Source organism: Bombina bombina, chromosome 2, assembly GCF_027579735.1.
Source record: "Bombina bombina isolate aBomBom1 chromosome 2, aBomBom1.pri, whole genome shotgun sequence".
In the NCBI taxonomy this organism is placed as follows: domain Eukaryota; kingdom Metazoa; phylum Chordata; class Amphibia; order Anura; family Bombinatoridae; genus Bombina; species Bombina bombina.
In genome coordinates, this window is record NC_069500.1 from 98,002,631 (window position 1) to 98,021,956 (window position 19,326).

General features: G+C 37.6%; 1 protein-coding gene across 4 annotated transcripts in view; it reads right to left on the reverse strand.

Annotated features, from left to right (window-relative positions):
* Positions 1–19,326, reverse strand: part of AMACR (alpha-methylacyl-CoA racemase) — a 204,943-nt gene that overhangs the window by 36,501 nt on the left and 149,116 nt on the right. For all 4 annotated transcript variants that reach the window (XM_053701190.1, XM_053701188.1, XM_053701189.1 and 1 more), the window contains one exon: positions 8,961–9,147. In XM_053701190.1, the coding sequence (XP_053557165.1) occupies positions 8,961–9,147 (187 nt within the window). The remainder of the gene's footprint in view (positions 1–8,960; positions 9,148–19,326) is intronic.

Sequence of the window (19,326 nt, forward strand, 5' to 3'; positions counted from 1 at the left end):
CCAAAAATGTGTGTGTTGTCAGTGCTGCAATAGGAGTTTACATACTGCAAATACATTGCGCCAACCTTGCTACTTACAACACGCCACCAGACATCAGACTCAACATTCAATAACTAACTTTCACTTGCCACCATTAAATTTGAAGCCTGATTAAGTTCTATATTTGATTTAGTAATTAACTCTAGACATAAGGAAAAAAAGTATGCAGGCATCAAAGCAAGTTGCAATTAAAAAGTCCAAATATTTATTGGAAACATATGAAACAGTTCCAATCATATCCAAGGTCATACCAACACAGATCTGACATGTTTCCTGCACCTCCTCAGAGATGTCTAAATACAGAGGCCCAATTGTACCACTACTCTAGAACTTAGAGCATTATGAAACAATTAAAGGGATACTAAACCCACAGTTTTTCTTTCATGATTCAGATAGAGCATGAAATTGTAAACAAATTTCTAATTTACTCCTATTATGAATTTTTCATTGTTCTCTTGCTATCTTTATTTAAAAAGCAGGAATGTAAATCTTAGCAGCCAGCCCATTTGAGGTTCAGCACCATGGATAGTGCTTGCTTATTGAAGGCTGACATCTACTCACCAATAAGCAAGCATAACCCAGGCTCTCAACCAAAAATGGTCCGGCTCCTATGCATCACATTCCTGCTTTTTAAATAAAGATGGCAAGAGAACGAAGAAAAATTGATAATAGGAGTAAATTAGAAAGTTGCTTAAAATTAAATGCTCTATGTGAATCACAAAAGAAAAAAAAAATGGGTTTAGTGTCCCTTTAAAGTCAAAAGTTGTGAGAAATACAGTTAATTTACAGGAAAGTTGGGTCAACAAAACTAGAATAAAAGGGACATAGTAGTCAAAAGTGAAACGTGCACTATTTTGAAGACACATTTTTCCAACACACTTGTATTAGTGTTTCAAGAACATACACACATATGCTGCATGTGCTCAGTGCACCTGCATTTAAAAACAGTGCACCAGCAGTGGTATCAGGTGATGGATCCGTTGCATTACACAACCACCGCAGACTCTCTGAGAAGCTCCAGTGTTTGAATGCAGGTACACTGGGAGTGTGCAGCATATGTGCATATGCCCCTGAAACAATAAGAACTTTCAATAAAAGAAAAACATAATTTATGTAAGAACTTACCTGATAAATTCATTTCTTTCATATTAGCAAGAGTCCATGAGCTAGTGACGTATGGGATATACATTCCTACCAGGAGGGGCAAAGTTTCCCAAACCTTAAAATGCCTATAAATACACCCCTCACCACACCCACAATTCAGTTTAACGAATAGCCAAGAAGTGGGGTGATAAGAAAAAAGTGCGAAAGCATATAAAATAAGGAATTGGAATAATTGTGCTTTATACAAAAAAATCATAACCACCACAAAAAAAGGGCGGGCCTCATGGACTCTTGCTAATATGAAAGAAATGAATTTATCAGGTAAGTTCTTACATAAATTATGTTTTCTTTCATGTAATTAGCAAGAGTCCATGAGCTAGTGACGTATGGGATAATGACTACCCAAGATGTGGATCTTTCCACACAAGAGTCACTAGAGAGGGAGGGATAAAATAAAGACAGCCAATTCCTGCTGAAAATAATCCACACCCAAAATAAAGTTTAATGAAAAACATAAGCAGAAGATTCAAACTGAAACCGCTGCCTGAAGTACTTTTCTACCAAAAACTGCTTCAGAAGAAGAAAATACATCAAAATGGTAGAATTTGGTAAAAGTATGCAAAGAGGACCAAGTTGCCGCTTTGCAAATCTGATCAACCGAAGCTTCATTCCTAAACACCCAGGAAGTAGAAACTGACCTAGTAGAATGATCTGTAATCCTCTGAGGCGGAGTTTTACCCGACTCAACATAGGCAAGATGAATTAAAGATTTCAACCAAGATGCCAAAGAAATGGCAGAAGTTTTCTGGCCTTTCTAGAACCGGAAAAGATAACAAATAAACTAGAAGTCTTTCGGAAAGACTTAGTAGCTTCAACATAATATTTCAAAGCTCTAACAACATCCAAAGAATGCAACGATTTCTCCTTAGAATTCTTAGGATTAGGACATAATGAAGGAACCACAATGTCTCTACTAATGTTGTTGGAATTCACAACTTAGGTAAAAATTCAAAAGAAGTTCGCAACACCGCCTTATCCTGATGAAAAATCAGAAAAGGAGACTCACAAGAAAGAGCAGATAATTCAGAAACTCTTCTGGCAGAAGAGATGGCCAAAAGGAACAAAACTTTCCAAGAAAGTAATGTAATGTCCAATGAATGCATAGGATCAAATGGAGGAGCTTGAAGAGCCCCCAGAACCAAATTCAAACTCCAAGGAGGAGAAATTGACTTAATGACAGGCTTTATACGAACCAAAGCTTGTACAAAACAATGAATATCAGGAAGAATAGCAATCTTTCTGTGAAAAAGAACAGAAAGAGCAGAGATTTGTCCTTTCAAGGAACTTGCGGACAAACCCTTATCTAAACCATCCTGAAGAAACTGTAATATTCTCGGTATTCTAAAAGAATGCCAAGAAAAATGATGAGAAAGACACCAAGAAATATAAGTCTTCCAGACTCTATAATATATCTCTCTGGATACAGATTTACGAGCCTGTAACATAGTATTAATCACAGAGTCAGAGAAACCTCTTTGACCAAGAATCAAGCGTTCAATCTCCATACCTTTAAATTTAAGGATTTCAGATCCTGATGGAAAAAAGGACCTTGAGACAGAAGGTCTGGTCTTAACGGAAGAGTCCACGGTTGGCAAGAGGCCATCCGGACAAGATCCGCATACCAAAACCTGTGAGGCCATGCCGGAGCTACCAGCAGAACAAACGAGCATTCCTTCAGAATCTTGGAGATTACTCTTGGAAGAAGAACTAGAGGCGGAAAGATATAGGCAGGATGATACTTCCAAGGAAGTGATAATGCATCCACTGCCTCCGCCTGAGGATCCCGGGATCTGGACAGATACCTGGGAAGTTTCTTGTTTAGATGAGAAGCCATCAGATCTATTTCTGGAAGTTCCCACATTTGAACAATCTGAAGAAATACCTCTGGGTGAAGAGACCATTCGCCTGGATGCAATGTTTGGCGACTGAGATAATTCGCTTTCCAATTGTCCATACCTGGAATATGAACCGCAGAGATTAGACAGGAGCTGGATTCCGCCCAAACCAAAATTCGAGATACTTCTTTCATAGCCAGAGGACTGTGAGTCCCTCCTTGATGATTGATGTATGCCACAGTTGTGACATTGTCTATCTGAAAACAAATGAACAACTCTCTCTTCAGAAGAGGCCAAGACTGAAGAGCTCTGAAAATTGCACGGAGTTCCAAAATATTGATCGGAAATCTCACCTCCTGAGATTCCCAAACCCCTTGTGCCGTCAGATACCCCCACACAGCTCCCCAACCTGTAAGACTTGCATCTGTTGAGATTATAGTCCAGGTCGGAAGAACAAAGAAGCCCCCTGAACTAAACGATGGTGATCTGTCCACCATGTCAGAGAGTGTCGTAAAATCGGTTTAAAGATATTAATTGAGATATCTTTGAGTAATCCCTGTACCATTGGTTCAGCATACAGAGCTGAAGAGGTCGCATGTGAAAACGAGCAAAGGAGATCGCATCTGATGCGGCAGTCCTAAGACCCAACATTTCCATGCATAAGGCTACCAAAGGGAATGATTGTGACTGAAGGTTTTGACAAGCTGATATCAATGTTAAACTTCTCTTGTCTGACAAGGACAGAGTCATAGACACTGAATCTATCTAGAAACCTAAAAAGGTTACCCTTGTCTGAGGAATCAATGAACTGATTGGTAAATTGATCCTCCAACCATGAACTTGAAGAAACAACACAAGTCGATTCGTATGAGATTCTTCGAAAATGAGAAGACTGAGCAAGTACCAAGATATCGTCCAAATAAGGAAATACCAAAACCCTGTTCTCTGATTACAGAAAGAAGGGCACCGAGAACCTTTGAAAAAAATTCTTGGAACTGAGGCTAGGCCAAACGGTAGAGCCACAAAACTGGTAATGCTTGTCTAAAAAGAGAATCTCAGACACTAAAAGTGATCTGGATGAATCGGAATATGCAGATACACATCCTGTAAATCTATTGTAGACATATAATGCCCTTGCTAAACAAAAGGCAGGATAGTCCTACAGTAACCATCTTGAATGTTGGTATCCTAACATAACGATTCAATAATGATAGATCCGGAACTGGTCTGAAGGAATTGACCTTCTTTGGTACAATGAAGAGATAAAATAAAACCCCAGCCCCTGTTCCAGAACTGGAACTGGCATAAATACTCCAGCCAACTCTAGATCTGAAACACATTTCAGAAATGCTGAGCCTTTGCTGTGTTAACTGGGACACGGGAAAGAAAAAAAAATCTCTTAGCAGGAGGCCTTAACTTGAAGCCAATTCTGTACCTTTCTGAAACAATGTTCTGAAACCAGAGATTGAGTACGGAATTGATCCAAATTGAAGAAAACGTAATCTGCCCCATACCAGCTGAGCTGGAATAAGGGCCGCACCTTCATAGGTACTTAGGAGCTGGCTATAGGTTTCTATAAGGCTTGGATATATTCCAAACTGGAAATAGTTTCCAAACTGATACCGCTCCTGAGGATGAAGGATCAGGCTTTTGTTCCTTGTTGTGAGGAAAGGAACGAAAAATGATTATTTACCCTGGAAAGAAAGGGAAAGCAAAGTTGACTTAGAAGACATATCAGCATTCCAAGTTTAATCCATAAAGCTTTTCTAGCTAAAATAGCTAGAGACATATACCTGACATCAACTCTAATGATATCAAAAGATGGTATCACCAATAAAATTATTAGCATGTTATAGAATAATAATAATGCTATAAAATTATAATCTGTTACTTGTTGCGCTAAAGCTTCTAACCAAAAAGTTGAAGCTGCAGCAACATCCGCTAACAATATAGCAGGTCTAAGAAGATTACCTGAACATAAGTAAGCTTTTCTTAGAAAGGATTCAATTTTCCTATCTAAAGGATCCTTAAATGAAGTACTATCTGCCGTAGGAATAGTAGTACATTAGCAGGAGTAGAGACAGCCCCATAACCTTAGGGATTTTTGTCCCAAAAAACTCTAATCTGTCAGATGGCACAGGATATAATTGCTTAAACGTCTAGAAGGAGTAAATAAATTACCCAAATTATTCCATTCCCTGGAAATTACTTCAGAAATAGCATCAGGGAGATAAAACACTTCTGGAATAACTACAGGAGATTTAAAAACCTTATTTAAACGTTTACATTTAGTATCAAGAGGACCAGAATCCTCTATTTCTAATGCAAATAATACTTCTTTAAGTAAAGAACGAATAAATTCCATCTTGAACAAATACAAAGATTTATCAGCATCAACCTCTGAGACAGAAACCTCTGAACCAGAAGAACCATTATCAGTATCAGAATGATGATGTTCATTTAAAAATTCATCTGAAAAAAGAGAAGTTTTAAAAGACTTTTATGTATACTAGAAGGAGAAATAACAGACATAGCCTTCTTAATGGATTTAAAAAAATAAAATCTCTTATGTTATCAGGAACACTCTGAAAATTAGATGTTGACGGAACAGCAACAGGTAATGTAACAGTACTAAAGGAAATTTTATCTGCATTAATAAGTTTGACATGACATGCAATACAAACAACAGCTGGAGAAACAGATACCAAAAGTTTATAGCAGATACACTTAGCTTGGTAGCTCCAGCACTGGGCAGTGATTTTCCTGAAGTATCTTCTGACTCAGTTGCAACGTGGAACATCTTGCAATATGTAAAAGAAAAAAACAACATATAAAGCAAAATTGATCAAATTCCTTAAATGACAGTTTCAGGAATGGGAAAAAAATGCCAGTGAACAAGCTTCTAGCAACCAGAAGCAATAAATAATGAGACTTAAATAATGTGGATACAAAAATGACGCCCATATTTTTTAGCGCCAAAAAAGACGCCCACATTATTTGGCGCCTAAATGCTTTTGGCGCCAAAAATGACGCCACATCCGGAACGCCGACATTTTTGACGCAAAAAAAACGTCAAAAAATGACGCAACTTCCGGCGACACATATGACGCCGGAAACAGAAAAAAAAATTTGCGCCAAAAAAGTCCGCGCCAAGAATGACGCAATAAAATGAAGCATTTTCTGCCCCCACGAGCCTAACAGCCCACAGGAAAAAAGTCAAATTTTTTAAGGTAAGAAAAAATGATTGAAACAAATGCATTTATCCCAAATATGAAACTGACTGTCTGAAAAATAAGGAATGTTGAACATTCTGAGTCAAGGCAAATAAATGTTTGAATACATATATTTAGAACTTTATAAACAAAGTGCCCAACCATAGCTTAGAGTGTCACAGAAAATAAGATTTACTTACCCCAGGACACTCGTCTACATGTTTGTAGAAAGCCAAACCAGTACTGAAACGAGAATCAGCAGAGGTAATGGTATATATATAAGAGTATATCGTCGATCTGAAAAGGGAGGTAAGAGATGAATCTCTACGACCGATAACAGAGAACCTATGAAATAGACCCCGTAGAAGGAGATCATTGAATTCAAATAGGCAATACTCTCTTCACATCCCTCTGACATTCACTGCACGCTGAGAGGAAAACCGGGCTCCAGCCTGCTGCGGAGCGCATATCAACGTAGAATCTAGCACAAACTTACTTCACCACCTCCATCGGAGGCAAAGTTTGTAAAAACTGATTTGTGGGTGTGGTGAGGGGTGTATTTATAGGCATTTTAAGGTTTGGGAAACTTTGCCCCTCCTGGTAGGAATGTATATCCCATACGTCACTAGCTCATGGACTCTTGCTAATTACATGAAAGAAATGTATCTACTCAAAACTGAAACACACGTGTGCATATTTCAGTTTTGACTATTATGTACCTTTCAGGCTGATTAAAATAATAGTGAGAAACGGCAAAGGAAAATCTCTGTAAGCAAAACTGAAAAGTATCTCACACATGAAATCCAGAGGTCCTCGGATCGTGTCTTCCTCACATTCAATATCGAGATGCTTATTTTGATCATTTGTGTTTGTTTAACAGGTTGAAAGCTGTACAATTACTTTATTTTTCAGCACATTTAGTAAATACAGATGGTTTCTACCAACAACTTTAAATTCCAACTTCCAAGTTTTGAACTGCTTAGCAATTTTTAACAAGTTATGCATAAAACGCAACTAAACCATACTATCCACAAACATGGTCACTCTGAGAGATGTGCATCAAGCCTGCATAGAGACTAGGGATGGGCGAATGTTTCGCAACATTTGAAAAATGAAACAAATTTTAACCCATTTGTTTGTTTTGAATTTCGAATGTTTGTACAACATTCTAACATTTGTTTAATGTAATAGTATTTCTAATGCTTTCTTTCAATGAAATATTCAATTCAAACTTTTCTAATAATTCGATTTGAATTATGCAATATTCGAATACAAAAAAATTGAATTTATATATTTGTAAAATTTGTAAAAGTATTTCTAATGCTTTTATTAAAGGGACACTGAACCCATTTTTTTTTCTTTCATGATTCAGAAACAGCATTACATTTTAAGCAACTTTCTAATTTACTCCTATTATCAATTTTTCTCTGTTCTCTTGCTATCTTTATTTTAAAAGCAGGAATGTAAATCTTAGCAGCCAGCCCATTTTAGGTTCAGCACCATGGACAGCGCTTGCTTATTGGAGGCTTACATTTACCCACCAATAAGCAAGCATAACCCAGGTTCTCAAGCAAAAATGAGCCGGCTCCTATGCATCACATAAATAAAGATAGCAAGAGAACAAAGAAAAATTAATAATAGGAATAAATTAGAAAGTTGCTTAAAATTGCATGCTCTATCTGAATATTGAAAGAAAAAAATTGGGTTTAGTGTCCCTTTAAATGTGATATACTATTTATTCAATATTCTAAATGGAAACATTCCAATTTATATATTTGTATCAACTATGTATCAATTTACTAAATTCCCTACCACATGAACTATTGATCTTCTGAATAGTATTTGTTAAATCTAATGTTACATAAGAAATGTCGTATGTGGACATTTAATCTAATTATAAACATTCAAATTTGAAAATGACATTTAAAAACTGTAAATAGCATTCAGTTAAAGGGACACTGTACCCAATGTTTTTCTTTTGTGATTCAGAGAGCATGACATTTTAAGCAACTTCTAACATTTGTTTAATGTAATAGTATTTCTAATGCTTTCTTTCAATGAAATATTCAATTCAAACTTTTCTAATAATTCGATTTGAATTATGCAATATTCGAATACAAAAAAATTGAATTTATATATTTGTAAAAGTATTTCTAATGCTTTTATTAAAGGGACACTGAACCCATTTTTTTTCTTTCATGATTCAGAAACAGCATTACATTTTAAGCAACTTTCTAATTTACTCCTATTATCAGATTTTCTTCATTCTCTTGGAATCTTTATTTGAAATGCAAGAATGTAAGTTTAGATGCCGGCCCATTTTTGGTGAAGAACCTAGTTTGTCCTTGCTGATTGGTGGATAAATTCATCCACCAATCAAAAACTGCTGTCCAGAGTTCTGAACCAAGAAAAAAAGCTTAGATGCCTTCTTTTTTATATAAAGATAGCAAGAGAATGAAGAAAAATTGATAATATGAGTAAATTAGAAAGTTGCTTAAAATTGCATGCTCTATCTGAATCACAAAAGAAACATTTTTGGTTCAGTGTCCCTTTAAAGAATTTTTAAGAATATTCGTTCTTATCAACATTCGATTATGTTAATAGAATAGAATTTCTACAATAACATTCGTTCTAACATTCTAATTTGAATATAAACACATTCGCCGATCCCTACTAGAGACATGCTCATATAGTCCAGATTGTCACTTACCCTTTAAGAGCTGCACATAAAACTGGGGTTCAAGTGCGCCCACTGCCATGTATTTCCCATCAGAAGTCATATATGTACTGTAGAATGGGGATCCACCGTCTAATAAATTCTCTCCACGAGGTCTACTCCATAAGCCCAATTTTTCTGACTTCCAAACAAAAGATGCAAGATATGCTGCTCCTTCAACCTTAAAAACATAAAATATTTAGTGAACTAGAGGTTGTAAAGGAACATTGAGGTCATTGTAACGCACACACACATACGCACACACACACATACGCACACACACACACATACGCGCACACACACACGCACACACACACGCACACACACGCACACACACACACACATACGCACACACACACACACACACACATATATATATATATACTGTATAACAAGAGAACCAAACTGCTCTGGTGATTGCAATAAAAATCTAAATTTATTCAGATGAGCATATATTAGCAATTAGCTGCATTGCAAAAAAGATTTGCCAAAAAATATTTTTAGAAGCATTTGTATTAGTAGAATACAAAATTGACATTAAAAAATAAAAAATAAAATGCTAGATAGAATTATATATTCAAAGCAAGGATTAGCCTAACATAAAAGTATTTAAAACATACTAGTTCTTTAAATATTAAAGATATAAGTGAAAAGTTTTAGGGGGGTAGTTATCAAGCCGTCTACTTTTCTGGCTTCGCCGGCCCAATACGCCCGCCTAAGCTCGCCTACCTTCGCCGCCGCGGACCTGAAAAAATACGCCTAAGTTATCAAATAAAGCTGTCAAAAAGCCGCGGGGCGATGAGCAGAGGACTGTGAGAGTTATCACTCATCCGATCTCGCTGCCCTTCGGCTTTTTCCCAGCTTTATTGCTAGCCTGTCACTAAGCACTCACACTAAACTACACTGTTCTATCCCTATACCGGCGCCCCCGGAGCCCCCCGCAACTAAATAAAGTTACTAACCCCTAAACCGCCGCTCCTAGACCCTGCCGCAACTCTTATAAATGTATTAACCCCTAAACCGCCGTTCCTAGACCCTGCCGCAAGTCTTATAAATGTATTAACCCCTAAACCGCCGCTCCTAGACCCTGCCGCAACTCTTCTAAATGTATTAACCCCTAAACTGCCGCTCCTAGACCCTGCCGCCTCTCTTATAAATGTATTAACCCCTAAACCGCCGCTCCTAGACCCTGCCGCAAGTCTTATAAATGTATTAACCCCCTAAACCGCCGCTCCCGGACACCGCTGCCACCTACAGTATACCTAGTAACCCCTATCCTGCCCCCCTTACACCGTCGCCCTCTATTATAAAGTTATTAACCCCTATCCTGCTGATCCCGCACCTCTCCGCAACTAAATAAATAGTTTAACCCCTAAACCGCCGCTCCCTGAACCCGCCGCAACCTATATTAAACCTATTAACCCCTATCCTGCCCCCCCTACACCGTCGTCACCTATAATAAATTTAATAACCCCTAATCTGCCCCCCCTACACCATCACCACCTATAATAAATGTATTAACCCCTATCCTGCCCCCCACTACACCGCCGCCACTTTAATAAAATTATTAACCCCTAAACCTAAGTCTAACCCTAACCCTAACGCCCCCCTAACTTAAATATTAATTAAATAAATCTAAATAATATTTTTATTATTAACTAAATGAATCCTATTTAAAACTAAATACTTACCTTTAAAATAAACCCTAATATAGCTACAATATAAATAATAATTATATTGTAGCTATCTTAGGATTTATTTTTATTTTACATGCAACTTTCAATTTATTTTAACTAGGTACAATAGCTATTAAATAGTTATTAACTATTTAATAGCTTACCTAGCTAAAATAAAGAGAAATTAACCTGTAAAATAAAAACTAACCTAAGTTACAATTACACCTAACACTACACTATACTTTAATAAATTATTCCTATTTAAAAATAAATACTTACCTGTAAAATAAACCCTAAGATAGCTACAATATAATTAATAATTACATTGTAGCTATCTTAGGATTTATATTTATTTTACAGGTAACTTTGTATTTATTTTAGCTAGTTAGACTAGTTATTAAATAGTTATTAACTATTTAATAACTACCTAGCTAAAAGAAATACAAAATTACCTGTAAAATAAATCCTAAACTAAGTTACAATTAAACCTAACACTACACTATCATTAAATTAATTAAATAAACTACCTACAAATAACTACAATTAAATACAATTACATAAACTAACTAAAGTACAAAAAATAAAAAAAGCTAAGTTACAAAAAATAAAAAAATAAGTTACAAACATGTTAAAAATATTACAACAATTTTAAGCTACTTACACCTAATCTAAGCCCCCTAATAAAATAACAACCCCCCCCCAAAATAAAAAAATGCCCTACCCTATTCTAAATTAAAAAAGTTCAAAGCTCTTATACCTTACCAGCCCTTAAAAGGGCCATTTGTGGGGCATGCCCCAAAAAAAACAGCTCTTTTGCCTGTAAAAGAAAAATACAACCCCCCCCCAACATTAAAACCCACCACCCACATACCCCTAATCTAACCCAAACCCCCCTTACAAAAACCTAACACTAATCCCCTGAAGATAATCCTACCTTGTCTTCACTCAGCCGAGCAGCGATGGAACCGAAGTGGACATCCGGAGCGGAAGAAGTTAATCCTCCAAGCGGCGCTGAAGAAATCTTCCATCCGATGAAGTCATCATCCAGGCGGCGCTGAAGAAAAGTCTTCGATCCAGCCGATGTCATCTTCAAAGAGGCGCTGAAGAGGTCTTCTATCCGGGCGATGTCATCTTCCAAGCCGGGTCTTGAATCTTCCTTCCGCCGATGCGGAACCTCCTTCTTCACCGACGGACTACAACGAATGAAGGCTCCTTTAAGGGACGTCATCCAAGATGGTGTCCCCTCAATTTCGATTGGCTGATAGGATTCTATCAGCCAATAAGATTGAGCTCGCATTCTATTGGCTGATCGGAACAGCCAATAGAATGCAAGCTCAATCTGATTGGCTGATTCCATCAGCCAATCAGATTTTTCCTACCTTAATTCCGATTGGCTGATAGAATCCTATCAGCCAATCAGAATTGAGGGGACGCCATCTTGGATGACGTCCCTTAAAGGAGCCTTCATTCGTCGTAGTCCGTCGGTGAAGAAGGAGGTTCCGCGTCGGCGGAAGGAAGATTCAAGACCCGGCTTGGAAGATGACATCGCCCGGATAGAAGATCTCTTCAGCGCCTCTTTGAAGATGACATCGGCCGGATCGAAGACTTTTCTTCAGCGCCGCCTGGATGATGACTTCATCGGATGGAAGATTTCTTCAGCGCCGCTTGGAGGATTAACTTCTTCCGCTCCGGATGTCCACTTCGGTTCCATCGCTGCTCGGCTGAGTGAAGACAAGGTAGGATGATCTTCAGGGGATTAGTGTTACGTTTTTGTAAGGGGGGTTTGGGTTAGATTAGGGGTATGTGGGTGGTGGGTTTTAATGTTGGGGTGGGGTTGTATTTTTATTTTACAGGCAAAAGAGCTGTTTTCTTTGGGGCATGCCCCACAAATGGCCCTTTTAAGGGCTGGTAAGGTAAAAGAGCTTTGAACTTTATTTAATTTAGAATAGGGTAGGGCATTTTTTTATTTTGGGGGGGTTTATTATTTTATTAGGGGGCTTAGATTAGGTGTAAGTAGCTTAAAATTGTTGTAATATTTTTAACATGTTTGTAACTTATTTTTTTATTTTTTGTAACTTAGCTTTTTTTATTTTTTGTACTTTAGTTAGTTTATGTAATTGTATTTAATTGTAGTTATTTGTAGGTAGTTTATTTAATTAATTTAATGATAGTGTAGTATTAGGTTTAATTGTAACTTAGGTTAGGATTTATTTTACAGGTAATTTTGTATTTCTTTTAGCTAGGTAGTTATTAAATAGTTAATAACTATTTAATAACTAGTCTAACTAGCTAAAATAAATACAAAGTTACCTGTAAAATAAATATAAATCCTAAGATAGCTACAATGTAATTATTAATTATATTGTAGATATCTTAGGGTTTATTTTACAGGTAAGTATTTAGTTTTAAATAGGAATATTTTATTAAAGTATAGTGTAGTGTTAGGTGTAATTGTAACTTAGGTTAGGATTTATTTTACAGGTAAATTTCCGTTTATTTTAGCTAGATAGCTATTAAACAGTTAATAACTATTTAATAGCTATTGTACCTAGTTAAAATAAATTGAAAGGTACCTGTAAAATAAAAATAAATCCTAAGATAGCTAGAATATAATTATTAATTATATTGTAGCTATCTTAGGGTTTATTTTATAGGTAAGTATTTAGTTTTAAATAGGATTCATTTAGTTAATAAGAAATAATTTATTTAGATTTATTTAATATTTAAGTTGGGGGTGTCAGGGTTAGACTTAGGTTTAGGGGTTAATAATTTTATTACAGTGGCGGCGGTGTAGTGGGGGGCAGGATAGGGGTTAATAAATTTATTATAGGTGGCGACGGTGTAGGGGGGGCAGATTAGGGGTTATTAAATTTATTATAGGTGGCGACGGTGTAGGGGGGGCAGGATAGGGGTTAATACATTTAATATAGGTTGCGGCGGGTTCAGGGAGCGGCGGTTTAGGGGTTAATACATTTATTATAGTTGCGGTGGGCTCCGGGAGCGGCGGTTTAGGGGGTAATAACTTTATTTAGTTGCGGCAGTGTAGGGGGGGCAGATTAGTGGTGTTTAGACTCGGGGTACATGTTAGGGTGTTAGGTGCAGACAGCTCCTATAGAAATCAATGGGATGTCTGTCAGCAGCGAACTTGTACTTTCGCTATGGTCAGACTCCCATTGATTCCTATGGGATCCGCCGCCTCCAGGGGTGGCGGTTTGAAAACCAGGTACGCTGGGCCGTAAAAGTGCCGAGCGTACCTGCTAGTTTTTTGATAACTAGCAAAAGTAGTGAGAACATCTGGAGTGACGTAAGAATCGATCTGTGTCGGACTGAGTCCGGCGGATCGATGCTTACGTCACAAAATTCTACTTTTGCCGGTCTCGAGCCTTTGATAACTAAGGCGTATCAGCATCGCCACAAATACGCTGCGGAATTCCAGCGTATTTGAGGTTGACGGCTTGATAACTAGGCCCCTTAATGTTCATAAAGCAATAGGTACAGTCATGTTGAAACCTAGGTTTCATTTATCTAATCTTCTGTGCTGGGACCAATTATAAATAAGTCTCTAGAGTGTGTAATATAGCAGTGTTAAACCTGGAGTCTGCTCACAATTTTCATAATTAAAGGAACAGTAAAGTCATGAAAACTTTTTTTGCGAGAGCTCAGCACCAGGTAACCCATCAGTAGACAAGTCACAACAGAAGGAAATTCTTAGGCTTAGGAGCCGGCCCATTTTCGGTTCAGCACCCTGGATAGCGCTTGCAAATTGGTGACTACATTTAAACACCAATCAGCAAGCACTACCCATGTGCTGAACCAAAAATGGGCCGGCTCCTAAGCTTAAATTCCTGCTTTTCAAATAAAGATACCAAGAGAACGAAGAAAAATTTATAATAGGAGTAAATTTTAAAGTTGTTTAAAATTGCATGCTCTATCTGAATCATGAAAGAAACATTTGGGTTTCATATCCCTTTAACTTCAATTGCATTAAAGCAATCACATTTACTTTCAACTTGTAATACAAGTGAAGAGCCCGACACGTGCAAACACCAGCAATAAACCCCATTTCACTTGCGTGAAACACTTTACGCTCTACTTATAATCTATCCCTTAGTATTTTTTGCTGCTTTCTAAAGATTTATATAGTAGTCAAAGGCTGGATTTTGCTTACAGTACATTTTCGCTTTTGATTGATTCACTTTTAGGATCACCCATCTGTACGACAACAGCAATGCATTAGCACATTTGAAACAAGTCTAGTAAGTGCCTGTTTCTTCTTTTAACACTTCTGATGTAAGCCTTTTAACCAATGACTATTGCTTTGTCATTTTTTCTTCTGTTTTTTTCAACCGCAATCAAAGAGGATATCTAAACTATTATTTCAATGGTTATTCAAAATATACCCACCTACTTATTTATGTATTTAAACACAACTCTCATATCCTTCAATACTATTATTATTTAATACTAATATTTTAAAAAAATGTGAACACAATATTTCAGTTTACAAAAAAACGCTGCAACTGCTGCAAACTAGCACAGATTTATTGTCTTCAAATTGGCTTTCAAAAAAAATATTTTTTTTCTGCAGTTGCTTGAGATTTGAATCTGTCATACAGTAATTTATGAATCATAAAATTCCATCTATCAATTTTCCAGAAGGAAAGTTTAGCTTGCTGGATTTCTGCAAGAAAGCTTTGAACTAAATTTGAATCTTGGGAATGTATGATTTCCTTACCGCATGTTCTGCCTTGGGGCTATCCTAGATAAGGTTCAAAATAATTATTTGCTAGGACAAAAAAAAACATGTGGCATCTTCCACTTGATTAAAATAACAATGCTAGGGTTTCCCTAATTACCCCTCATACTGTTACAGAAAATGAAAGTTATATTAAATGCAGCTACAGGATTTGCATAGCAAGCTAGACAAGGGTAAAATGGATTAATTTTACTGTAGCTGCAAAATACCTCTATTCAAATGCTTATCAGATAATTTCCTTTCCATCTGTATGAGGAGAAACCACTGCTTAATTCCTTAATGAATACTGAACATGGCCATCAGGAGGAGGCAAAGATACCCAGCAGAAGGTTTAAATACCTACCCCAATCCCCTCATCCCCCAGTCATTCTGCTGAGAGAACAAGGAACAGTAGGAGAAATATCAGAGTATAAATGGTACCAGAACAAACAAAAAAATTTGGTCTGCCCACGGACGGGGGCCGTGGACTCCCCTCATACAGATGGAAAGGAAATTATCTGATAAGCATAATTTATGTTTTCCATCTTAATATGAGGAGAGTTCACAGCTTCATTCCTTACTTGTGGGAAACATATACCCAAGTTCTAGAGGACACTGAATGAAACAGGAGGGTAAAAAAGAGAGCCGGACCCTATTCTGAGGGCACCACAGCCTGCAAAACCTTTCTCCCAAAAGATGCTTCAGCCGAAGCAAAAACATCAAACTTGTAAAATATTGAAAAGGTATGTAAGGAGGACCAGGTAGCTGCCTTACAAATCTACTCCATAGATGCCTTATTCTTGAAGGCCCAATAGGAAGCCACTGCTCTAGTAGAATGAGCCTTAATCCTCTGAGGAAGCTTATGTCCCGCTGTTTCATAAGCTAAGCGAATAATGCTCCTCAACCAAAAAGACAAGGAAATGGACGAGGCTTTCTGCCCCTTACGCTTCCCACAATAGACAACAAAAAAAGAAGAAGTCTGTCTAATCTCCTTAGTGGCTTGAAGATAGAACTTCAAGGCCCGAACCACATCCAGATTATGAAGTAACCGCTCCTTCGAAGAAGAAGGGCTAGAACACAAGGAAGGAACAACAATCTCCTGATTGATGTTACAATTTGAAACAACCTTAAAACCTAACCCAGTAGGAAGCACAGTCTTATCAGCATGGAATACTAGGTAAGGGGGCTCACATTGCAAGGCCGCCATCTCAGAAACTCTGCGTGCCAAAGCAATAGCCATTAAAAAGAGAACCTTCCAAGACAAGGCTGTGCATAGGCTCAAATGAACAAAAGGACCCCATTCCCTGCGACAAGGTAACCTCCATGGAGGAGAAGATGACATCCCTACTAGATCTGCGAACCACATCCTTCACGGCCACGATGGAGAAATCAGTATCACTGAGGCCTGCTCCTGCATGATGCGGCCCACAGGAGGGAGTGGGAATGGTGGGAAAAGGTAGATTAGCCTGAACCTCCAAGGCACTGCTAATGCATCTATTAGCTTTGCCTGAGGATCCCTGGACCTCGACCCATATCTGGGTAGCTTGGTATTGAGACGAGACGTTATTAGATCTATCTCTGGCGTCCCCCACCTGTTGCATATCTCTGCAAACACTTCGGGGTGGAGAGACCATTCCTCCGGAAGGAAGGATTGTCTGCTGAGAAAATCCACTTCCCAGTTGTCTATACCCAGAATGTGGATCGCTGACAGTGAATGGCTGTGGGCCTCCACCCACTCCAGAATCCAAGATACTTCCCTCATGCTAGGGAGCTTCTCATTCCACCCTGATGGTTGATGTAAGCCATTGAGGTTATGTTGTCCAATTGGAATCTGATAAACTGGGTTGAACCCAGAAGAGGCCAAGCCTTCAGAGCATTGAAGATCGCTCGAAGTTCCAAGATGTTGATCGGGAGGAGGGATTCTTCTTGAGTCCACAGGCACCCCAAACAGCTCCCCATCCTAAGAGACTCGCGTCCGTAGTCACAAATTCCCAGGATGGTCTCAAGAAGGACGTCCTTTGGGACAGATGATCTGGACAAAGCCACCATGAGAGCGATTCTCTCGATTGGCTGTCCAGAGAAATCTGTTGAGACAGATCTGAATGATTGCCGTTCCACTGTCTCAGCATGTACAGCTGAAGAGGTCTGAAATGGAATATGGCAAAGTGAATGATGTTATTGAGGACACCATGAGTCCAATTACCTCCATACACCGAGCCACAGATGGCCTGAAGGAGGTCTGGAGGGCAAGGCAACTGGAAGTTAGCTTGTAACGTCTCTGGTCTGTAAGAAATATCCTCATAGACATGGAGTCTATTATCGTACCCAGGTACTCCACCCTGGTACTGGGAATAAGATAACTCTTTTCTAAGTTAATCTTCCATCCATGAGATTGAAGAAGAAAAAGAAGAGCTTTCTAATGGTCCTCTGCCAGACAACAGGAGGGTGCTTGAAACCAGTGTTAATTTCGTCAACTAAAACTAGACTAAAATGACTATAAAACTAAAGAGATTCTGATGACTAAAATACGACTAAAACTAAAATGACATTTTAGTCAAAAGAGTATGACTAAAACTAAATCAAAATGACATTTTAGTCAAAAGACTATGACTAAAACTAAATCAAAATGACATTTTAGTCAAAAGACTATGACTAAAACTAAATCAAAATTTGCTGACAAAAAACATTTTATGCAAGGTGTTTTAATCAATCCATATCCAATTACTGCTCTTTTGTAAAATTTACTAAACTTAATTTTATTAAATGTTAAGATAAATAAACACTTTATATACCACAACAGTTAAATCTGTTAAATCTGTATTGCATGTTTAAACCTTAATACCATAAATAAAAACAGGTTAATAAACCTTTACTCCAGAAGTATATAATGAGTTTGGAAGTTCTAGAGCAGTGCTAATATTGTTGCCGAAAATGTTTCGAATATGTGAACAAACAATTGATTCTTCCTATAGAAATATGCATAACCCATGAGTATGGGTTTAAATTATGCTGTGCCTGTGCTAGCTGCAGAAACGTTTTGTTGTGTTGAGTTACTTGATACTTGTTTTAATTATTAACAGAGAACTGTTAAAGTTTTTATATTGGGTAATTTGTTCAATACAGCCAATACAGTTTACAGTTAGTTTTTTTTTTATATTTTATAGTTGCACTTCTGTTTGTTTATGAAACTTGGTTTTATTTAATTTTAAGTTTAATAAAGATGTTACATATCACAATGACTAAATCTGTGTCTGTATTGCATGTTTAAACCTTAATACCATACATATTAACATGTGTTATGTTTACTCCTGGAGTATATAATCAGTTTGCAAATTATAGAGAAATGCTTAAATAATGCATTACACTTTAACTATACCCTTTAGATTTTAGTCAACTAAAATCTACTGGATATTTAGTCGACTAAAATCTACTGGAGATTCAATCGACTAAAACGAAAACAATTCAGATGACTAAAATACGACTAAAACTAAAATAGCATTTTAGTCAAAAGACTAAAACTAAGACTAAATTGAAATTTGCCGTCAAAATTAACACTGCTTGAAACAAAATGTTGTCTAAGTACGGCGCCACTGCACTCCCTCTGGTTCTGGCTACTGCGAGCAGAGCCCCCAGAACCTCCATAAAAACTCTTGGAGCCACAGCCAGACCAAACAGAAGTGCAATGAACTGTAAGTGTTGGTCCAGGAATGCAAATCTTAGGAATTTGAAGTGTTCCTTGTGTAAAGGGACGTGAAGGTAGGCATCCTTCAGGTCTATCATGGTTATAAATTGTCCTTCCTGGACTAAAGGAAGAATGGACCTTATTGTCTCCATACTGAACGAGGGGACAGACAGGAATCTTTAGGTCCAGAACTGGAGGAAAAGTGCCCTCCTTCTTTGGTACCACAAACAGATTTGAGTAGTATCCCAGACCTCTCTTTGCTGGAGG